Below are 25,562 nucleotides of genomic sequence, written 5' to 3' on the forward strand. Positions count from 1 at the left end.
ATACTCTGTAACAACAAATTGCTTTCAATATGCCTCATTCCTGGGCCTTGTTTTGATGAGTGTGACGTCACAACTGGTTAGATTTCTAAAACGTCATGGGAAAACTATTTCGAATGTTGGTTTCAGAAGCATTACTGTCAAAGTAAATTCCCTTCTGTGCAAAATGATGTTACTTGTGAGAATGGGCGATGATTTTCTTAAATCACAAAGCATTAGACTCTCCTTCAAAACTTAATGCTGAGGACCTGCCACCCAGAAAAATGTAGGGGCCAGAAGACCACCCATTTATGTCATTACTTAAAATTTTGATGCCACACTTGTTTGATATATCTTAAAAAGGTAGCTTGCAAAAAAGTGCAAGTTTTGAGTTTAATCTGTCACATTTATTTTAGTTCTTTCATTGATTACAGATTGTGCCATAATGCTGGCAGAAAGTATATTTGTCTTTCAAGGAAAAGTACGAAGCTCTTCAGTGATTTCATATGTAACTAACTCTACAATGGGAAACGTTGAAGCACTCTACAGAACATGGATTCAGTCATGTAACCCACGAAGTGTCACATGTACAGCAGCGAAATTTATGAATGTACATGTTGGAAATATTCAGCTGTTGCAATTAAAGCTGGTGCTCTTAGGATCGTGCCTAACCACACACTCAGAAAAACAGTAAATGATTTTTGACAGTCAGTATTATGTGTGAAAGCGTAGCTTGTCTTGTGGTTTTACTGTGTGTACATTAATTTAAACCATTAACTTTTTCTGTTTGTGTGTTTGTGCAGCTTAACATCCATTTTGTTATTGGCGGACTTCATAACATTAACCAATGCTCTGAGTATCTGCTGTCTTTCGCTGGTGAGACCACGTGTCACGAGCTATGCTTGACCAACAAAAGCACGTCACAATCTTGTTTGCTGTGCTTTTCGAGCTACTGTGGTGTAATTGGTGGAATTTGTGTTCATACTTTCGTGATATCTAATGTACATGTTTCCATGCATATAAGATCTTTCAAAAACGCTTTTTTTTCCTAGGTTGAGAATCCTTAAGTGCCAGAATCTTCAATACTGGTTTATAAATCCATCACCATTCAAAGGACTGATGAGGTTTACAGCCCCTAGGGAAACAGTATTATTTGTTAAGATGGGAAAATGTACTTTCATCAGGGAAAAAGTTATTCAACCTAAAAACTGTGTTTGTAACAGGGATATTCGGGAAATTTTTTTCTTGTCTGAGCATGCACCCTAGTTAAGAAGTTTTAAGTCTTCCATATGTAATGAAGTGGCTATTGAGAAGAAACACTGTGCACTGCTGGTACAGTTGTTTTATCAGAGCAGCAGCAATAGCAGCACACTGCATTGCAGGAATATCATTGAAATAAATGACAGAGGAGGCCCCATGTCAATAAATGTGCTACAGAGTACGATCAAGAAATTTGAAGAAAGAGGTGAATTTAATGGTGCAGGGAATTGCTCTTAGCTACAGCCAACCATGCTGCAGATGCCTCAAATTCTGCAGCAAGTGCTACAGTTGTCAGAGGAGATCTCTCTCTCTCTCTCTCTCCTCTCTCTCTCTCTCTCTCTCTCTCTCTCTCTCTCTCTCTCTCTCTCTCTCTCTCTCTCCTCCCCCCCACCTCTCTCACCCTCTCTCTCCTCCACCCCTTCCCTCTCTCCGCCCCCCTGGCCAACAGTACAGAAAATTTTGTGGCACATTCTACATTACGATCATCGTAAGACTCAAAATGTGCTCTAGAAGAAGTATCAAGATAGGCTACAACATTGTGATTTTGCTCCTCCTTTTCTGTCATGTGGAAATCAATGACGTGTAGCTGGGGAATATTCTTTGGATGGACTCCTCACAGGCCTGTGAATTCACAGAACTGTGCCATATGGGTTTGTCTCCCAAATGTTGAGCAGGAACATCCACTTACGTGACTGTGGTGCGGTTTCACAAGTGCCCTCATTCTCAGGGTTTTTCTGAGATGATTACACCTTGTGGGCCTGTTAGGTTTACAAGGACATCTGAAGGACCTTGTTATCCAACACGTGATAATAGCATTTCCAGAGCAAAACAGTGTCTGCACCATTATTTTGATGCAAGGTGGGGTGACATGTCAATTGTGAAGCGAAAAATGCTTCATGAAACCTTCAGTATCATCTGCATTATATCTAGGCCTTTTGAAGATAAATGGTCTTAGAGATCCCCTGACCTAAATTCATGCAAGATGTGGCTGTTAGGATATCTCAAAGATTTATCAGTCATGTATGCAGATTCTCCTGATCAGGAAGATATCATATGATGACAATCGTTCTGATAACACTGGACATGCTGCAAGCAACTGTTGGCCATGTCATGTTATGGGTACAGCATGTTGCTGAATCAGTAGACCATCTTGAACACATTGTAACTTCTGACCATGTCCTAATAAACATACCAGAACCAACTTTATTGTTCGTCTGATCGTTTCTCCCCTTTCCCTGCAGTGACACCACATTCTGACTCTTTATAGCGCCGTATTTTCATTTGTTGGGAGAAAGTGAAACAATAAGTTTGAGCATACTTGGTGAGGACATCAATTACTGAACACTCTACAATGTTTAAGCATCTTGTAATGTATAGACCCCATATTGCAGCACGTGGGACACCATCGGTTTAATTATAACCACTTGGTACACCTAGTATCGACTTCTTGTTATGAAAGCAGGATGCTGTTTGGACAACTTGACCTTCAGTAAATTCAGAATAAAATCGCTATGACGTCTTGCAGACATACCATGCAAGTTCTATGATTATTATTTAATAGGGGTTCTTATCTACAGTCTGTTGTTATAATTACAGTGTAATAGTTATGGTGGCTTCTGCCAGTGTCTTGTACAGTATGTGGTGTGTGGCATGTTCATCTCACCATTCAAACCAGCCTAGACAGACTTGAGTTCTAAGGATAAGTGAACCATGCTTCAACGTATATTTTGGATGAATGATTTACGAAATTCTGAATGACAGTGATATTCATCAATATTACATGATAGAAATTGTTGATACAAATTCAGAACAGGGACTGGGTGATGATCATGATAACAGAGGACATAATCATCATGATTCCTGCTTTTATGGTAGGGGATGCACATTCAAATCGAGAAATGCACAATCCCAACCAATGTTTGTCCAAGGCAATCTAATATTGCTTTGCAGATTCCTGCCCTGTGACTTGTGGTAATGCGTTGCGTAGGAATCCTGATGCTGAACAAGTAATAGGGTATACTTTCTCTCCATGTATTTTAGATGAGATTCACCAGTAATGAAACAAAATCTTGATACTATTAAAATGTTGTCTAGAATATACCTTCTTTGCATGCTATTGATGTTTCTGAGATAAAAGCTTTAACAGGCTTGCTTGAATTCACAGCAGTCTCCAAATCTGGCATCAAATACATTGATAATCTTTCGTTAGTAGGGAGAACCAGATGTAATGTTTTTCACAGTACTATAAGAAATGGTTTTTGTTCATAATGACAGCTGTTTGGTTTGAGAATCGAGAGAACAAAGGAAGGAATAAAGTAGAGGTAAGAGCTATAGCGCCATAGATTTTAACAGATTAATTGTAAACCATAAGCAGTGTTACTCTCCAAACTGTAATATGTGTTGCGGCGGCGCGGTTCTTTCTGTCCCTTTACGACAAACCTGCACCTACCTGTGAACATTGTCTCAGCAGACCATCAGTAGGAAAGCCGAGTGAAACCTACTGTACTTCGACGTGAACCAGGCTGCAATTAAAGTCACTAATCTACGTTTCGGTAGAAACAAGAAATGAAAGGTTGGAAATTTTGTCCTCAATATATTCTGAAACTTAGGTGAACCAGTATCACTGCCAAGCCCATGCTAGTCTTAACACAGTCACTGACAATCCCTTTCACTCACGTTAGCAAGTTTATGGTGTTGCATTTCCCGAAAACTTAATAGCTACAAAAATACTAATTGTTTTTGATTGAGAACGCTCGCCAAATATTAAGTCTGTTGGTACGAAATGCAGTCACAGTTTTTAACCACCAACCTGCTCAATACGCCACACGGAATATATGTCATTTCTCGTCACAAAATTCACTTAAAAATTCCGAAATTTCTACACACACATCGGAATAATTATGCCGTCACTTTCCAACACTTTTGATGTATGAAACACTGCTAGATCCGGCAACTTATCATTTCCATCGGAACTACTACTACACACATCTGATCTCTTTCATGGCTAGGCTTCGACTCCCGTCTAGAATACTCGGTCTTCTCTACCAGCAGAGAAAGGCGCGTGATGAATATTTCTTTACCATTGGTCAGTTTATTCAACATCCAATACCAAAAGAACACTCTCCCGCGTCAATCCGCGCTTTTCATCAATAACCAATCGCAAACTAGTAAACCTAACGACTGCACTTTTTACCGACGTAATTATCTAATATGCTGAAGTTTTGTTTATGCACAAAGTTATTTACTATTGTTATTTATACCTGAATTAACTTTCCCTTTACCATAAACTTACTTTACAAATCTATTCTACAAAAACCCCCTTTGTCCATATCCAAATTTCTTAGAAATGTTCCCACACTATATCCTACTACATAACTCGGTAAACAATGATCTTCATATCAACATTAATCCACACTCACGCATCATTCATACTGCTAAAACACATTTATAACATTTTACATACACAAAAAGACAATAACACTTTATGAAATACTACAACAGTTTATGAAAAACATTCTATTACTTTAGTGCACTCTAATGGTCACAATCGAAACTAAAATCACAGTCCCCCTATCCAATACTGTTCTCTATTGGCTGATACATAAACTACGTGTGCGTCCAGTCTCGCATCACCATCTGTCACTATCCAGCTCTGAGACACATCTCCCATTTAACTGCCTCCAAGGCAGGATCGTTATACGGTACTACGCTTCAGTGTGTTGATAAACTTGTGCACTTCCATCATCACTGTATGAATAGTTCATAGATGTACCTGCCACGAGTACTGCTGGTATGTGAGGTAAAGGTTCAGATTATGAGACACCAGGAATCAATACTTACGTAATGCCTAGATTGTGACCACTAAAAAGAGGTAATAATCAAAAATTATTTATCCTTGAAGTTTTCCAGAAATTGTTTCTTGTTCTTCGTTGTTAATAAAGACTGGCATGGCTAAAAATTTTTAATTATGTTCTATTTGTAGTACTTTAAGAAACGTATTTATTTGAAACCTTACTTGCATATTTTTTGGATTTCTTTCTTCATTATTCTGGCGTACACCATGATATTGTTCACGTTAAAAAATAGTATGATCCCAGTTAAGAGTTAAAAACACTCAAAATTTGCCAAATACCATACCAAACTAAACTATACATCCAACAGAATGCAGAACAGTCAAAAGTTACAATCAGAATAGAAGGAAAACACTGGAGCATGCATGCTGTCAGTAGTTTGTAATCTTTCATGTCCAATATGATGAACATACTAGGAACCGGAAAGGCATTACACATTTCTGTTCTGTGGGAAAGGGTTTAATTACAGGTGGAATAATGGGACCCAGATACTACAGGGGTAGCTCATGCATTAGCTCTTACCACTGCCACTCAATACGTCAGCCTGCACTGTGTCGAATGGGTGATGATGTGGCCATTTATACGTGTGTCTTTCAGTCAGTGGTGTTCTGCATTGCCAGTTGACCAGATGTTGGGAACATTACAAATTTTCAAAAATGGTCACTGCAAAATGTACTGGAAAATACAGTTTCCATCTTTCCAGACAGTATTTCTATTTGTGGAAGGCTTCATGTAAGTTGCAGTGCCAAGAACACAATTAGGTTGAAAACATCTGTAATTTGTGTGTCGTTCACATTCATTCATCAGTATGGAAACTTCTTTTTTTTGTATTTATTGACGTGACATTGATTTTTGTTTGTGAACAGTCATTATCCATCTGATGGGCAACCATACTTGATACCCAATAAAAGTATTGGAGCTTGCATTAATTCTTGACTCACTAGGAATCAAACTAAGAAGTTCTGTTTTACATGCTGAAATAAATTTATCATTGGTAATTGTACCACTTCCTTTCCAAAGGTGAAAGTGTTCCCAAAACATAGAAAACGCACTTACAGAGCTATTATGATAGAAGATGAACACTAAAAAGTGTTGGAATATTATACATACTCATCAATTCTATTAATTCTAAAATACCTTAAACTTAAGAATTTTGAATTAAATATGTAACTGATACATTTTTGATACAATTAATAAATTGGTGTAGACTGTTAACTTGTAGCACAATATTTTAAAAAGATTGTAATTTAATTGTTATCGAAAAATTCCAAATGAACTCAGCAGAGCCTCACGTTAATCTACATTGAATTTCCTCTGGTTACTATCTTTTTAAATCGCCTTTACCTCATCAGTTCTTTCCTTCTGGTAGAATATTATGATTTTAAATCACTAGCATTTACTAAATATGTTATTTCTTATGCATTTTCAACTTGTGTCCTGCAGTCCTGGACGCTCAAATATGGTTTGTATGTCTCATATATATCAATAATTAACATTCTCCTCCTCACTCTTCAGATTCATTCAGAGTACTGGTGGGAGCTGTGGCATTTCATTTGAAGAAACTCTTCACCAGGGACTGCTCAAGGATGAGCTGGAGGTACGTAGGGAGAAATCAACACATGAGTGCGGTATTCATGCAGAAGAATTAACTGTGAATGAGGATAGCTCATTTGGCACCAGATATGATTCTGGTATGAGGGAAAAGGAATTTCCTGTATATAGTTGTAATTTCTGCCTACAAAGCTTTCATTCAAAATACAGACTCATAATGCATGTGTTTATGCATATTGATGGTGTGCAACCACCTTTGTATGTTTGTAAATGGTGTGGTGAGGTATTTCACAGTAATGTAAGCTTGAAAAAACATTTGAGAGCGAGTGAGAATTATGAAGTCATAACTGTTGGCAACGATGAAAAATATGGCTGTAGTGACGAGTATCAAAGCAGTATCTTTTTGTATAGTGAGCCAGAAGTTTGTGTCACAGAACACAATGAGCAGAATTCATATCAGGAAACTTGGAAAGCTTCAAACGAGTCCTGTAATGACATATGTAACACAGATATGGCAAACGATGCAGAGAAAACCGGTGATTATGGAACTTTACCAACAAGTGTTAATGTCAGCGCCCGCAATGTTGTACCTACCACAAACAGAACCCACAAATGTGATATGTGTGGCAAATCTTTTACTAGCTCACATTATCTCAAGGCACACAAATTATTTCACACTGGAAAGAAATCTCACAAATGTGATATTTGTGGCAAGTCGTTTGTTTTGTTGGGTACTCTGAAAAGACATTCATTAATCCACACTGGAGAGAAACCGTACCAATGTGCGATTTGTGGCAAATCCTTTGGTGTGCTGGATACTCTCAAGACACATTCGTTAATACATACCGGAAACAAACCTCACAACTGCGATATTTGTGGCAAATCCTTTGTTGCGGTGGGTGCTCTCAAGAGGCATGCATTAATTCACACAAGAGTGAAACCTCACAAGTGCGATATTTGTGGCAAATCCTTTACTTTGCTCTGTACTCTCAAGTCACATGCATTAATTCACACTGGAATGAAACCACACAAATGTGAGATTTGTGGCAAATATTTTGCTACTTTAGCGTATTTCAACAGACACAAATTAATACACGCTTCAAACAGGCCGCACAAATGTGATATTTGTGGCAAATCATTTCCTGTGTGGAGCGCCCTCAAGAAACACACATTAGTTCACAATGGAGAGAAACCTCACAAATGTGATATCTGCGGCAAATCCTTTGCCCTGTCGGCTAATCTAAAGAGCCATGCAGTGGTTCACACTGGAGAAAGACCACACAAATGCGATGTCTGTGAGAAATCCTTTTCATTGTTGTGTGCTCTCAAGAGGCATTCATTAATTCACACTGGAAGTAAACCTCACAAATGCAATATTTGTGGCAAGTCCTTTGCTGTGTTGTGGGCTTTCAAGACACATGCATTAATTCACAGTGGACATAAACCCCACAAATGTGAGATATGTGGCAAATCTTTTGCTACTTCAGGTTATTTCAACCGCCATAAATTAATACACACTGGTAATAGGCCCTACAAATGTGATATTTGTGACAAATCTTTTGTTATGTTTTGCGACCTCAAGAAACATACAAAGAAACATTTATTAAAACAGTCATTAATTCAAACTGAAAAGAAAACTTACAAATGTGATATATGTGGCAAGTCTTTTGCTAGGCCTTGTAATCTCAACCAGCATTCAATAATACACACGAGAAAGAGGCCCGACAAATGAGATACCTCTTGCTATGTCAGACGAGCTTTCATTCACGGCAGGAATAGGCCTTACAAATGGGATATTTGAGGCAAATCATTTGCTAGATCAGGTGATTGAAACTTCAGTCACAGATATCATATTTGTGGGGTCAAATGCTGTGTCTTGCACTCAATTGGGTACTCTCAAGACACATGTATTACTTCACATCATAAAGAGGCCACAAGAAAGTGCTAGTCCAAAGAAATCGGTTTCCATGGCTGGTGCCCTCAACGTCTATAAAATAACAGATGTAGCAGGAAGACAATACAAGTGTGATGCCCATTAAATTACATTAAAATGTGCTAGAGTTGTGAAAAAAGTGCAGTAAGGTGTATTACTGAGTGGTATCAGATAGTGTGACAATATAAACCTCCAGTCTGCAGCCTTAGAAGTGAAGAAACTTTAGTGTGAAATATTGCAGAAAAATAAATCAACTTTTTGTTGTTAACTCAATTTTTCTTATCAAACTTGAAACAAGAAGTTTGTGAATTGTGATAAATTGTTCACCTGTGTCAGTAATTATAAGTACCATGTAGTATTCAGTGTAAGGCCAAGGAGATTTTATGATTGCTGTTTATTATTAGAAAGATAGTCATCATGTGATACTCGTCGCTCTGCATTAGAGGCACAGTGGCAGCAAAAATACGTTCATTGGACATACTTCACCCAGGCTACGAAACTCTCTACCAGAGAACGATGATTATGGCAGTTATTTTACTTAGGTATGCTTTCTCAAGGGATTTGCTGCATATGTAACTAATAGTGTGTACATCCATGTTCTGTTAGTACTACTACTCCATTAATAAATATGTTATAGCAACATACATATGCTGATATACCAAAATCTGATGATCACCTGCTTAATAGTTTGTTTGTCAACCTTTAGAACACAATACATCAACAATTCCTCATGATATGGACTTGACAACTCGTTCACACGTTTTTGGAAGTGTTGCATCAGTTATACATAGGTTAATCAGTTTCTGTAAATTTTCCCCTTGTAGTTTTTTGGGTGCAAACCTTTCGCCTGATATCACAGATGTATTTCACAGGTTCAGATGAGGCAAATAGCGTGGTCGAGACATCAATTTTACTATGCACCACAGACGACTGTGTAGCGATACTGGTCATGTGACATGGACAGTTATCCTGCTGGAAGATGCCTGCACTTCGGGAAAGCACATTTGGCATGAAAAAATATATGCAGTCACAGTAAAGGTCTCACAGTCTACAGCTGTCGTGATACATTTGATTACTACCAGATATCCTAAAGGATCCCAGGTGAACGCCCCCATAGCATAATGTTGCCTCCATCTGCTGCCATCCTGGCAGTTTTTACATTGACGTACTGTTGAGCCTTGATGATCTGTTGGCCATTGCAATTGCAACTGAAAGTTTTGTTGGATCAGTATGGAAGCACACTGTGGCCATATGTTGTGTAGCTCCATATTCAGCAGTGTGCACTGAATTGTGTGTTGCAAAATTTGTGTGGCTGCACCACCATTGTTTTCCATCATTATATATGCCACAAATTGTACCTGTCCAGCTTTACAGAGCAGGCAAGTTTCTGAAGAAGTGTGGATGTATTACACCTGTTCATCATGTTATGGATTTATCACCCTTCAGCCACTTTCCACAGGTGTTCACAACAGTAGCAGACAGCCAGCCAACAACTTTCACCTCTTTCAGGGTTGTCATCCCAGAACAACTTGCCCTTTGCTAAAGTCACTTATGTCATTGGGTTTACATGTTCACAACCCATCTCATTGGTAGAATGAATCCTTGTTTATTTCTGATTGGCTGATTTACTTACTGCATCACATGCCTACAACAAGTGACATTCAGTCTTCTGGTGGACAGTGTACTCGACTTTTTCCTCATCAGTGCATCAACATGTCAGAAGCAAAAATGTGTAATCTAACAAATTCATTGTGCTTGGTTGCCATTTACACCAGTGTGCAATAGGTATATTTTTTTGTGAAATTTTTTTGTTTCATAAAACTCTGTACATGATTCAGAGGTAATATAGATAAGTGTTATGCACCAAAGCTCTCGATTATTTATTCAGCATTTAATACTGTGTAAGCACTACACAGAATGAAATAGGTAAACATTAGGTGTTATAGATTGATTACCATTATTTATATACGTGAGAACAACACTTGGAGCTCAGAATGTGATAACTCAATACATGAATATAATCCAAATCAATAATTTTTATTGTACTGAATAAATAAATCAAGTGAGCATTCTCTTTGATTGTGTCTTGTATTATATTTCAAAGATGTTTCCATTGTGGATATTGTTCTTAATTTCTGTAAATAAACATGATATGTTTGGAGTTCTGAGCTTCTGCTTAATTTTTAATTTCAGAATGATTTTTTTTATTTCCTACCTGTTTGTTTTTGGTGAAAGTGGTTTAGTATGTCCCATTATATCTTTAACAACTCAAGATAGTTGTCATTAACTTACTGGTACTGTTCAGTTTTGCTACTCTTTATTTATTACACCCTGTACTGACATGATTACATTTTAATCCATCTTTTTTGTGATAGGACATCCACAACTGCTGTGTAGGTTATTCATAATTACAGAATCCACATACATTTATGTTACATATTATTTTTCAATACAAGGAAAACACAACTCGGTTTTTTCCCACACTATATTATTGTTTAATGATCTTACATCCTTGTGTTAAATTTAAGTGGTTGTAAAGAAAGACAGTGTAAAAGATAGCACTAAAATTATCTTTCAGATTAAGTTTCATACTGGAAGCAGTTTGAAACATGCTAGAATCACCTTTGTGCTGTTGCTGCTGAAACTTTACATAAGAATATCTTAAAAGAATGATCAAGGTTTCAGATATTTCATTTGTGGAGTGGTGAATCCATAATGAACAGGGCAAAAATCTAATTAGTGAAACACATGAACAGAGGGATGATATTCCCATTGGCAACATATTCATGCCAAGATGATGGGAAGATGATGGGAATAAGTCATATGTAGGCTTAATGGGAGCTAAGATGAAGGGCTTAGCAGTATTCCCATCATTGCTCAAACTCTTAATTAGTGACTACTGATATGCTGAATCATTTCTCTAGAAAATAACACTAACTCCTTGCTTAACTTACCACTTGAAAGGTGGCTCATACCATGCAGTAAGTCTTTGGAGAATATAAAACAGGCATTGCAACAAGGCAGGAGTGATACCTCTGTAGTATTGGCTGGAATAGTGAGATGGAACTGGTACTATGAGAGTGACATGGTCCAGATGAGCTCGGATTAATCCCTCCTTGGAGGATGAGGAAGAAGAAAGGATTCACAGACACAGTAGTAGGGACAGGAATAACAGGGAAGGGTTAAGAAAATAACTGCAATGAGATATGACTACAGGATGTCTGTGTATCATGACTTATCAGTGGTGGGTCAGAGCTAATGACTTCACGTGCATTGGTTAGCAGATAGCCAGATTAAAGGAGGCTAGCATAATCTTCATTATCATGTCTAACAACAAAATGGTACATCTCTGGATTGACTCATATATTCTGGGGTGGCATCAAAATGATGTCCACTCACACGTTAACATTGTGTAATACCGGCAATACAAACAGGTCTTGTGAGAATAACAAGCTTTAATTATGCTCACACATTTCAATAATGGCAGATGCAGTAGAAGCATAACCACAACTAAGAAATGGTGTTATATTACATGGCCATAGTACATGTGGTCTAGTTCATGATATCAATACTGTTTGGAGAGATAACATGTGTCACTGTAATGTACATAAGTAGTTTTTCTCAATTTGGATATTAAATCACAATCACTGGGTTACCCGTAAATAAGAAATAAAATCATTATTGTACAAGAATGGAGCACACTGACTGATGAGAGTATTTTAAATGGAAGAGTGTTGAAGCTTAAAGGAATGTAATGTACCACATACTAGTACAACAAACTAACATACTGGTATTAGCTAGTCTCAGGGGAGAGTGACTGTCATGACCTCTTTTCTATCACACATCAAATACAGTAAACAAAATGCAGAAATATAACACCAAACGTAAAAAGGAGGGACTCTAAATAATTTTAAGTGAAACACAAGTGAACATTTATGAGTGGCATGCTTTCAGAGTAACTGCAGCAGTGACAAGAGCAGTTAGCCCATCACTGTGCAATTATGTCAGTCAATGCATCTACCCTTCTTTGCAAAACCATAAGTAATTCTTATTCATCCAGATGACAGTGAATGTGCTACTGCTGTTCGAAAATAGTTTGTCTCTTAACATCATATAGAACTGGACATAATTCAGCGTTACCATTTGCAAATCATTACTGGGAAACTACATTCAACACCCTCTGTGCCTTTCAAGTACCATTGTCTGGTAACTACATGGGGTCATTAGTACATAATTCGTGTCTTTGGTGAGTGGTTCCCTGCGCAACATTCCAGTCCTTAAACGTTTCTTTTATAATTCTCTATGCTTGCTTTTTTTCCAAACTATCTGTTACACCCTATATTTTTGTCATGCTGGATATGTGGTCTTGACATGTAGCAGTGACTTATGGCAAAGTTCATAACCATAAACAGCTTGTTTCACAAGATCAATGCACAAAAGATACGATAAATTCCACCATAAATTAGGAAGATGACTTAATTTTGTTGTGTTATCCTTTACATACAAAGAATAAATATCATATGACGTACAAAGTTTTGGCCAAACAGTGACGTATGCTGCACATTATGCACGTGTTGGCTTGACTACTAGTAAAGTGTTGTATTCTGAGCTATTCATTGTTTAAAAAAGGTTAACACACATTCCAGATGCTACTGTTTTATAGCATATCACTTTACCCTAGTGTATACTACAAGAGTCACGTAATTTCAAATAACTGTGGTTTACAGATGTAAGACCAGTGTGCCAAGTACATGACATCTCTAAGCTACTCAATGTATGAAGTAGTCGTCAGTGTTAACTCCAAATATTTCATATAGAGGTTCTCTCGTTGTCACAAATTTGGTTCTTCAGTTATATAAAGGTACTCACTTTTCTCATGGATTTAGTGAAATAGCTTACTTGCCCATCGTGGACAAGAAAACAATGAATTCTGATAGTAAAGAGGCTATAGCATGATAACTGATGATCAGTGAAAATATAACTGTTTTGTGTAGGAGTTTTCTGAAAGAAACGTGGGCAGAGATAAATATGTATTGCTGTAAAGAAACCATTACATTAGTAGTCCATTAATAGCAGCTACTGGAAAGAAACTTTGGTACTTGATGTCGCTAATTATCTATTTCACTGTAACATTGCTTATCAACTGGTGAAGTAAAACATTCTTCTACCTCAAAAATTTAATCCTCATCTCACGTTAACCTAGTATTGATTAAACTTCGATTACAATAGTGTAAATGTTTTAGTTAAAAGGCCATTTCACATTATGTAAAATCTTTAGTGCATATAACGCAAAGCTAACAGTTATTTCATGTGTCACCACATTACATTTCTCACTTAAAGGAACATCTAAAGCTTTACTGAGTAACATAGTAACCTTGTGATGTTGAATAATAGTCCCTCAAATTCTCTTTTACTGCTTCATTATCATTATAAAGCAACTGATCTGTCTAAGATCTAGTCCACTGTACAAGCAGTTACTTCTGGTCACACATTATTCATCTACATCACTTTATCACTGCTCTCGTTACTTTGCTGTTAATATGCAGTAACTATTGATACAGCAAGGCGCACTTCTATTTGAGAAAGCAATTGTTGTGGCTTTCTATATAGAAAAACCAGAAAAGGAAAAGCCACATGGGTTAGCCGTGTGGTCTGAGGCATCTAGTCACGGTTCACTCCCCTCGTCAGAGGTTAGAGTCCTTTGTGTGTGTGTGTGTGTGTGTGTGTGTGTGTGTGTGTGTGTGTGTGTGTGTGTGTGTGTGTGTGTGTGTGTGTGTGTGTGTGTGTGTGTGTTTTTAGCGTAGGTTGGCTTAAGTTAGATTAAGTAGTGTGTAACCCTAGGGACTGATGACCTCAGCAGTTTGGTCCCATAGGAACTTACCAGAAATTTCAAGATTTTTCCACAGAAGGAAAACAGTAAACTAGCCTCAACTGGAGATGGTTTTCCAGTTTAGCACAATTTGTTTGCACTAAAACTCAAAATGACTGACTGAACAATAAAATTATTATTCACAAAAGTATCAATAAAATACATTTCTTCACATGGTGAAATCACTTTTGCACAGAATAAAATACCACATGAAATTCGTTCAGGCAAACAATGTCTTAATGACATGACTTCAAGGAATAAGTGTGCTTATTTCTCAGAGCATACGGAGGACATGCTGACAGGAACTTGTCATTTTTTCCTGTATTTCTGCATGTTGGTACTTGTACCTTCTCATCAATTATTTTGAGCTGGACTAAGTGACGCTGCAGAGGGTGGCAGAGCTTGACCATGGAATGGCTGTAACCAGTCAGAATGCACTACCACTGTATAGTCACACAGTGAATATCTTTATTAACAGGTGTGGTGACTTGTATGATGGAATAAGGGCTTTCATATTGAGGCATGAATTTCTTAGTCTTCTTTCTTAATCATGGGGTTACGAAGCAAAACTAAGTCCCCAGGCTTATACTGAGGAAGCACAGCCCCTTTCTTACTTCATTTGTACTGTTTCAGGGTAGTTTTACATTTATGTTGCTTTACCACGTCAAAAGTTACCAAGTTCAAATGGGGAGCTCATAGGCTGTCCATATACTACCTCTTAGGATGTACACCTAGATGATTTGTGTATATCACTATTTTATGCAGAAGCTACATAGATGACCTACCGGTTCCAGTCACTGAGTGGTTTAAATAGTAAGACAACATCTGAACTGTTCTTTGATAAACACATTTCAGGTGGTCATTAGCTTTTGGATGAAAAGGAGTGATTCTCAGTTTTCTCATAGCGATTTGTAAACTTGTAAAAACAAACTGGACATGAAATTAGTCCTCTGATTAGGCAAAATAGCGTCAGAACTTCCTAATGATAAAAATAATCTATAGACAAAGGCACTTGCAACTGCTCCTGCAGTCATACCTGCAACTTTTATTAGAATTAGATATACAGAAAAAGATCAGTGATAGATACGATATATTTGTTTTGTGTACTCTGTGGGAATGGTCTGACAATAGCTAATGCAACATTTTGAAATGGGTTTATAGCATATGGAGGTTTCGGCAAGTCAATTTAAGTTCATGGTGGGATGGACATCTGACCACAAGGCAAGTAGTTTCGTATGTACTTCTGAACATCAGTCTGTCTATCTTTACATCAGTCTGTCTATCTTTCCACCAGTACTGTGTGTCCATTCTGGCATTCATAGGTTTTTGTCTATTATGACATGCCTGCTTTGGTCAAGAATACCATCATAATGGCCGGGAGAGTGGTGTGCTGATCCCAAGCCCATCCTATCTGCATCCTCCTCTGAGGATGACACGGCGGTTGGATGGTCCCAATGGGCCACTTGTGGCCTGTAGATGGAGTGGTGGGACATGCCTGCAAACTGTCGTGACACTGAGCTATTATACATGCTTGTAACTCTTCGTGGAATTAAGACTTTGTTGCCCTGGGGAGTTATGTGGCATAGAATACAATCAACTGTGACCAAATCTGGAAGAGAATTCGACTGGTGACATTCTGCATCTCTCGGTTCTTCTATTAAGACATTGACAATCTGAATCATTTTGACCTTATGGCTTAATGCAACAGCACTGAGGTGTGAACAGCATGATTTGTGGCATACTTCATAATCCTATTTTGATAGTTTTAATGCCCGATGACTTAAATGACTACTGGGGTCCTTTAAACTGAGCAGGTACAAATGAGCAGTATAATCAGGGAACACAGTGAATTTTCTCTTATACAAAGAACATCTGAAATAGTTCACCCAGAATATAAGTGCTACCAGTTCTTTGTCAGTAGTACTGTCATTGGTCATGCTTTGTTCAGCTGTCTAAAAGCATAGCCCTCACCATTATATCATTATAGTCCTGACAAAGAACAGCCCTGATAGCATATTTGAGGCATCTGTTCAAAGGATAAAAGGCTTTTCATAGCCTGTATATATTAATAATTGTGAACTTGTCAAAACATATTTAAGTTTCCTCATAGCCAATTCAAATCCTTGTGTCCACTCGAGCATTGCACCTTTCTGTAGCAACTTACTTAATCGTTTTGCTGTCATAGCATAATGTTTCACAAAATGATGATAATTAGTGAGGCCAGGAAAACTTGCAGATCTGGCTTAACCTCATCTGACCTGATATTATATCTCAGGTACTTAACCTGTGACTCTGCAGAAAACCACTTTAAATTCAAATGTGTATACTGTAACCTAGATAAAATGTACCTCAGTCCCATCAAGTGTTCCTAAGTAGTCCTCGAAAACATCATCCAAATACACTAAAGAAATTGTAGTCTTCAATCATCTTAACAAGAACTCGGCGTATCTTTGGAAAGTGGCAGGCGCATTTCTAAGGCTTAAAGAGTGTAAAAACTCATACAACATTCATAGAACAACAATTGCGATTTTTTATGGTGTGATCGGAATTTGGTGGTAATTAGAATACATATAAAAGGTAGTGAACCTACAGTTCCCCAGTCTGTTCAGTATTAAGTCGATGTGGGGTTAAGGGTAAGTAGCAATGGCGGTTACCTTGTTTACTGCTTGCATTTCAACGCATAGAATCGAACAATATTCGTCCTGTAATCTACCACCACCCAGTATCTGTGTTCAGAATCATTCCCTAGAATGACACCGAAATCCCTTCTGCGTCTTCTTACCACTTGCCTATCAAGACCATAATTCGTACCATCTATTTGCAAGTTTATAAAACATGTTCTGGCAGGCACTATTACTTCTTCTCTTAGTTTATTACTATTACAACACAATAGTTTAAGCACATTCTTGTCATTAAGAGAAACAAATAATGCACTCATCTGAGCTGCTGTATCTGCAGGCACTTTGACAGTCCTTCCTCTGATACCGCCTTCCACAATTGTATTAGCCCCCCCCCCTCCCCATTTACACTTTTGTCTTAGGCTGGACACATTACTTATGTAACAGGGAGGATAGATGGTGGAACCTAGCCCCTGGTCATTTCCCCACTGTGTAATCACATTTTGTCTATTATCGCGTGGAGAATTTCGCTATTGAGGATTCTGTCTGTGATCTTGTGGGTAGGCATTACGTGCATGTCCTACCACAATGTGTGACAGCACTCACCAGTGTCATTGGCTTCCCACAGTGTATGCAATTCGTGTCATTTGCAAAGATGTGGTGCAGCTTATTGCTTTGCGACAGAGCAGGACCGAACCTTGCAGCCTGCTTGCATAACGGTGTCAGTCTTAATGCCTCAGGTAGTCGAGTAGGTAAGGCCACATTTACTCCACTACATATCTGCAGATTTATTCTGCACATGAAGACGTCAATTGTTCTGGCTCCCGCTCCCTCAATTAACATGTCATGACATGTGGCTTCCCATCTGGACACACATGTGCCATATGACTGCTTGTATTCAGCCAACAAAATCTTCAAGATCTTCATTCGGATTTTGCCTTATAATGGATAAATGGTCTCTGTAGTAGCTGTCTTCTCATTTGTCGGAATGTTGCTCTTCTAAATCGAATACTAGGGCTTCAGAGTAAGGTAATTAAAGAGATTACCAAGGACTATCCTCAAGGCACCATAAGTGGTCCACTGTTGCGCAATCTTAGTATTGAAACTTGTTACATCTGATGCAGATGATATTGAAGATTTTGTCACATGATGACATCCTAGTAGTTGCGTCTGCAGACTTCAGGGTGGAGACTTGAGTAAAAGGCGAATGATGTGCTCGCTCAGATGCAGCATTGGTACAATAGCAACAAACTGACTGTAGCTGTTCATAAAAAGTCATACATTCTTCCAAAGGGAAGACTTTGTCTTTACAGGAATCCTCTGAGGCGCGGCGGAATACCTGTAAAACACGGCACTGTTTGTAGATTATTATTCATTCTTCAAGACAAGAAAAGGAACTATACAATACTTAAAATCTGTTACTCAGAAAGCGGCGAAAAGTATGGATTACCTGTGTGATATTATTGACTATAAATTACCATTCAATGTGGTATGGTCATATCACGAAGATAACTTGAACGCCATTGTTGGCTTCACTGCCAGTGTCTGGGTTCATCGCCTTAAACAAGATAGCAACAAAACAATACTGAAACGAATTCAGGGGTGCTTACTTCTGAGGCTCACTGGTGCCTTTCGCAGTACACCAGTGGAAGGTTTACTGGTGATCCTTGGGATATATCCGATGGATTTCGTGGTATGTTACAGGGCAATGCTGCATTGGTTGGGATGTGAGCAATATGATCATGTGTACAAGATCACAGGAATGTGCATTACTGATAAGACATTTATGAGCCTGGAAGTTAGACATATAGAAGTCTGATTGGCACACTAGGAGCACTACAAGGCGCATTTACGACATGTTCCCAAGCATCAGGAACAAGTTCAGATTGCATGACATTTCCTCTACTCGAGGTATGGTGAACTTGTTAACAGGTCATGGTCCATATCCCAAACATCTGCACTGTGTGGGATGCAGTGACATTTGAATCTGTGAATGTGGAAAGGAATGTTACACCTATCATGTCGTACTCAGGTGCCCCCTCTTTTCAGGTAGAGAGAGATTGTAGACAATTGAATGCGGTCTGTAAACAATTGTAAGTGACCAAAATATCTGGCCTAAAGTTAATATGATAGCACATCAGATATCCAAAAGGTAACTGCTTAACTTCCAGTCTACAAGATAAAATTGACACTCTTGAGTATCAAAATAATGTCCACAGGTCACATGAAGCATTTCCTCAGTTATAGATAGTAATAGACACATACACATTTAATTAAGGAAAACGTATATATGTAAGGAAAAAAATAAAAAGAAAAGAAAGATGGCTGTGACCATCCACATGGGTATGCATTGACTTAGGATTGTCGAGGCACACACATCCAAATATGGATGATGTAGAATAGTGTAGGAACAATATGTTTAGAAATACGGGTAGTTCATCAGCAAACCTCAAGTTCTTAAGACAGAAGTTATTCACTTGACTCATGAGTTCAGTCCCCTTATTTTATTTTTTAAATTATTTTTCAAATGTTATGTTTCCATTCTACGTTAATATTACTGTATGTGATGGTAGTGCAGCCTAGAGGAGATGTATGTGTTGAAAAGGGGCTGCCTGTGGCCAGAACGTTAGGGGGTGTCAGCCCACGCGAGTTTTCATATAGCGCAGCATATGTGGACAGGAAAGGTTGAGGAAACGATGTAAGCGTAGTCTGGCAGAGTTAATCACGTGTCTAGGACAGTAAAGCGTTGCTATGCACTAACGTCCTGCAGATAGTTCCCTAACATAGATGTAAAGACGTAACGTCCATCTGCAAAACAAAACACTCGTATGTAGAAATGGATGGTGTTCGAATCCTGCAGCTGACACCAGCACAAGGAATTTGGGAGGGCAAGGCGATTTTACAATGCGAGCATCTGGGAGTGCATGAAAGTAGACACAATTGTTCAAAAGAGACCAATGGAGTGTGGTTCAAAACAACTGTCGGATTTTTATTTCTGAAATCTAGCTCTAACGGATACAAGTGGTGCTTCGGAGGCCGCTAACAGACTGAGGGGCATATTGCCCAAGAGAAGAATGGAGGTTTTCTAGAAGTGTTCCCCTGTGACAACGCTTCACCTGAGCATTGTCTTGTTAGCATTCTCGCTGTGAGAATGATATCCACATGGACAAACTGTTGGCTGGTGACCATATCCAGTGGTAACTGATACCAGACCAGCAATCTCTGTCGAAGCATGGCTCAGCAGTCTAACACAGTTTGCCTGTATAAAGAACGAAACTTTAAAAAATTAAAATTTTGACTAAAATAAGGCCTCTCCCATCCAGTACAAAGTTACTGTAGTTGCAAGTTAAGGACGTCAAAAACATGTGCCCACATAAAATGAGGTAACCAGACATTGACGTACTGACATTAAAAGAAGTGCTGCATAGAGGTCCATCCAGAACACCATACCAGCTGCACACCAATGTTAAATTGCAATATGGTGGGCTGTGTAAATTCAATGCAAGTGATTGAACTTTGGGTGCCATCTCATGGGTAAGATCAAACACTATGGATAAAGCACTGTAACTATGTATTGTATACATAGTACAAAACCTCAGTGTTTTGCTTTCGTGCATATTATCACACCCTGTTGTGGAAGAGAGAACTAGTGTGAGCACCAGGGAGGTGACAGGTGGCAGAAGCAAGTGTAAAAATATGACAATGTGAATCTAAATGCCACCTCTTATGCTTTATAAAGTGTATGGGTTCTTCTATCAGTATGCAATCCTTTGAAAACAGTGTATACAATTATTAAACATGCCATAATGCCTTAATTTAGATTGCTCATTAAAGGTTCTTCCTGGATATTTAGCTTTGCATTTTACGGTTTCATTTTATTTCAAGATGTTAAGCATCAGACCTGTAGGCTGTATATGTAAGTTTTCTTCCCTAAAATCCTGTAAGCTATGGTTATTAAATGATAAGTACAGAGAAATGGCTGACAGGATTATTCACTACACCGTGCTGTTTGTTTGATATGGAAGCTTATTCTCATTTGGCCTACATATTTGCAGTCACATACTACACACTTAATCTGATAAACACCTTTATCACCATAGGTTAAACTGATCAGTCTCCATGCATGAAGTGTTGTCCATTGTTCTTGGGAATAAAATATGGAGGTATAACATTTAAGGCTCTCAGTCACATACGTGCTTTACCCAAGATTGGTCCACAATACGTTAGTCTACAATATCTTCTCTTATCATCATACTAAAGATAACCAACAGATGGTTAAAATTATTAAGAAAAGGTTAGGTGAAAATGGAGCCCCTCTGTAATTGGGCAGATAGGGATATAACCACTGATGCAATGTCTCAAGTTGAGTATAAATGCAAAGTAGAGTCGTTCATTGTGGGTAAAGATGTATATTGGTAGAGACAGGGACAAATCAGAAAAGCATGTGACTGTAACAAAGCAGTCGATCAGTGCTACCTCCCTACAGGATATATTCAAGATACATAAACAGTAACCGCTTCAAGACCTGTAATTAACACCATTTTTAGTCTGGAATGTCAGCTGGCTAGGTAACTCGTCGATATCCTCAAACTAGGAATATTTTTTTAATCAAATATACACACATCAAAAAAAGTTTTTCATCATCCCAGAACTTCTGAAGATAGACGTTGCCTGTTGATATTATATCACACAGTCCTTTTGACTGTTGATATTATATCACACAGTCCCTTTGACTGTTCAGAGATGTCACTAAGGTCTGCCACACACGTTCCAGTGCACATGTCAGGTAAACCTGTACAGTTAAACTGGAGCATGTGTGCCAGTCAGTTCAGGCCAAACTGTACAGGCATAGCGACCTGTGCAGGCGACCGAAGAAGAATCAAAATTCAATTCTTTCTACCTGCGCAGCAGGCGTGTAGACCTGAGTGTGTGTGTGTGTGTGTGTGTGTGTGTGTGTGTGTGTGTGTGTGTGTGTGTGTCACTCCGGCACGACTGTACAGGTGTATGGTTAGCTGGGGTTAGCTCCTTGAGTAGAGAGCCCCTGTTGTCTTTGTATTTACGTGCACAACAGTGTTAACTAGTGGCTACATGCGCTGTACTGCTCAACTCTTCTACTCAATATTTCAAATCGGAAACGGAACCAACTGATAGAAGAGTTTATCGAAATGTATCGGTTGGAGCCTTGTCTGTGGCAGGTGAAAAGTAAAGAGTACCACGACCGTGAAAAGAGAGGTGCAGCCTATGAACGACTTGTTATTAAATTGAAGGACTTAGAACCCGACGCTACAAAGCAATCTGTAGTGAAAAAAATAAATAATTTAAGAAGTAATGTATGTAAAGAAAAGAAGAAACGTTATATGTCAATGAAATCTGGAGCTTTAACAGACAACATCTACACATCAAAATTGTGGTACTTAGATTTGTTCGATTTTCTTGGTGATCAAGATACTCCTTGTGCGTCTGTGTCAAACTTGGATGACGAGGATGAATGTGAGATCGATGAAGTAAGTACTCAAATTATTTATAATACTCATACACTTTATTTAATTAAACTACATTTTGTATATACAAATGTAAAGGTTATATTTAGAGTTAACATTTTTATTAATATTAATGGAAAATGTTTTTACTGTATGAATTAATAACATACTGTGGCCAAATTTCTTTTTTTTGTCTATTTTTTGTTTAGATGAACCCTAGTGTCTTGCAATGGAACTTTGCCTTCATTCATGAAGTATGAAGTGAACCCATTTCTAAGCTGTTTAGCAGCAGACGTTATGTTCCCGTGGTTCTGACGTTTCAGTGCGATCATATTTGTTTCCGAGGTATCCAAACCTGTAATGGCAGTAGTGCATCGTACGTCTCCTGATAGGTACTGTTTGGATGAGCGTAAAAGCCTGGATATTGTTCCATCAAAACAATTATGCAATGCACTAGTTGCCGTCACCACTTTCATTATGTTCTCTGGTTCCACATTGATTTGAGTATGGAATATACGAAATGTGGATGCAAGTATTCCAAAACAATTTTCGACAACGTGTCTTGCTCTTGAAATGTGGTAGTTGCAAATTTCTTTACTAGCTGAATCTAGTTGTGCTTGTCGAAAAGGCTTCATAATATTAAGTGTAAGAGGAAAGGCGTCATCAGCTACAAAAACATAAGGAATATTTTCTAAATTTTCTGTAACATTGCATGGCTCTGGAAGTTTGAGCTCGTTACTCTCTAACTTTTCATAAAATTTTGTATTCTGAAGAATGCCTCCATCAGAAACACATCTATTAGTTCCAAAATTCACGAGAAGGAACCGATTCTTAGCATCCACTATTGCAAGAACTATCATACTGTGTCTGCCTCTGTAGGTGAAGTAAAAAGATCCGGAATTCGCTGGGGGAACTATGTCTATATGTTTACCGTCCATGGCACCAAGACAATGTGAGAAATTCCATCTATCTTCAAATGTTTTAGCAATAACTTTCCATTTCTCAGCCAAGTCAGGAAACTGAAACAACAGTAAATTAATAATATTTTTTACAATGTGGATTTATAGCGGTGTTGATTGCAACAGGCTTTATAAATTTACTGTTACAATCAAAATGAAAATAACACAAAATCAATGCTTGTTTAAAAAGTTTGGTTATAAAGAAAATAAGAAACAGAATTTTAAAATACTACAGTGAAACTAACTGTTTAATAGTTTTTAAAGAAGGTTTGTGTTGCTTTCATCTTATAGTTTTGTCTTATTTTAAATTATATTCCTGATATAATAAATAAAATCAGAGTAAATGACTTTTAGGGTCTAATAATATGCTTCTTTCAGGATGGAATCGATGATGTTGCTCCACAGACACCCATCAGTGAAAAACCCTCAGAGACAAACGAGAGTCCTCAAAATTCCAAAGAACTCCCGATATCACGACCAAATTTTGCAAAAAGGAGGAAAAGTGTGGAACTGACCAATGACGTTCTGCTATCAGTGAGAGATCATTTTAAAAAGCCTTCGCCCCAAGATGACAGGTATGATCTACTGAAAAAATCTATTGCAATGAGAATGAGGACACTGGAAAAACGCCAGCGTCTGATTGTTGAAAAAATAGTCGATGATTTCCTATATGAAGCTAAAATGAGAATGCTTAACGTGCCAACGAGTTCATACAGCTCCGAATATCTAACCAGTTCCAGCTCAAGTACGAGCTCACCAAGTCCTACTGCAGCTACGTCATATCATCAGTTTACGCAACAAACAGCACCTGCAGAATTCGTAACCAATCAAGAGCTTCCTCTTCCACACTCAGCAGCTACTTACTTAGCTACCTATAATAATATTTGATGTTTGGGCATTTTTAATTATTCTATGGTTTCAATTGACGAGTAATACCAAATTTTCAATTATTTTCAAATTTAATGTATTATTCATTATTATGCTTCAGTTGAAATTTTGTCTTTGAATTGTAGAGAGTTACTAAGAATAAAAGAATTTAAAAAATGTGTGTTTATTATACATACCTGAAGATACACTCCTTTCAGCACATTGTAAATAGCATCACATGTCCCTCGAATTATTTTGCCAAGAGCTTGGGGTGATATTATAGTAGAATATTTTAGACATTCATACGATCGACCAATTGCAAGAAATCTTAGAGTAGCTGTCAGTCTTTCATGGGCAGAAATAGAAGTTCTCATAACTGTATTTTCCTTTGTACTAAAGGAGTCACAAGCGACAATAGTTTTTGGTAGACGTCTTCAGTCATCCGCAAATAATTACGATAATCTGAAGGTTCTGAACATAACTCTTTTACTAATTTCGTATGAGTGTATTCATTTCTCTTTGTAAACAACTCTTTACACCACGTTTTTCGTTTTTGCTTCCTTTTACATTTCGTGGCCACTAACAAACCGACTAACGCGATTGTGTCGTCTTGTCTGCTCGCCATTTCTCGACTGACTGAGTTAAAATCTTCCAGTTTACCGCAGTGTGTGTGTGCTCCAGCCTGCACAGGTATACCTTTCCACTGCAGGTTTACCTGACAGTTATACCAGAACGTGTGTGGCGGGCTTAAACCTGCACAAAGACATAAACAACCATGCGTGAGCAGTGCCTATTAGACGGAGGGGATCTGACAGCCGATCATTTCCGGTCATTCCACTAGGAAGTTGTCTGTAGTTCAACCACGCCTAGACATTCAATACTGCAGTTCGATTGCATCCGCATTGTTACTTTGTGCCAGAGGGCTCTCAACAAGGGAAGCGTCCAGGCATCTCGGAGTGAACCAAAGCGATGTTGTTTGGACATGTAGGAGACACAGAGACAGGAACTGTCGATGACATGCCTCACTCAGGCCACCCAAGGGCTACTACTGCAGTGGATGACCACTACCTACGGATTATGGCTTGGAGGCACCCTGACAACAACGCTATGTTGAATGCCTTTCGTGCAGCCACAGGACGTCGTGTTACGATTCAAACTGTGCATAATAGGCTGCGTGAAGTGCAACTTCATTCCCAAT

At 38.3% G+C, this 25,562-nt stretch overlaps 1 protein-coding gene across 6 annotated transcripts in view; it reads left to right on the forward strand.

Annotated features, from left to right (window-relative positions):
• LOC126213426 (zinc finger protein 431-like) overlaps positions 1-24,541 on the forward strand; it is a 177,401-nt gene extending 152,860 nt beyond the window's left edge. The window contains exons 4-7 of one of the 6 annotated variants that reach the window (XM_049941171.1): positions 411-666; positions 6,603-6,684; positions 23,876-24,072; positions 24,232-24,541. In XM_049941171.1, the coding sequence (XP_049797128.1) occupies positions 411-666; positions 6,603-6,684; positions 23,876-24,072; positions 24,232-24,385 (689 nt within the window). In that variant the 3' untranslated portion in view covers positions 24,386-24,541. Of the gene's footprint in view, positions 1-410; positions 667-6,602; positions 10,647-23,875 lie in introns of those variants that run through there. The other 5 variants (XM_049941169.1, XM_049941170.1, XM_049941172.1 and 2 more) reach the window with 5 other exon arrangements.
• The last annotated feature ends 1,021 nt before the right edge of the window (positions 24,542-25,562 follow it).

The sequence above is a fragment of the Schistocerca nitens genome, chromosome 11 (assembly GCF_023898315.1).
Source record: "Schistocerca nitens isolate TAMUIC-IGC-003100 chromosome 11, iqSchNite1.1, whole genome shotgun sequence".
NCBI classification, from domain to species: domain Eukaryota; kingdom Metazoa; phylum Arthropoda; class Insecta; order Orthoptera; family Acrididae; genus Schistocerca; species Schistocerca nitens.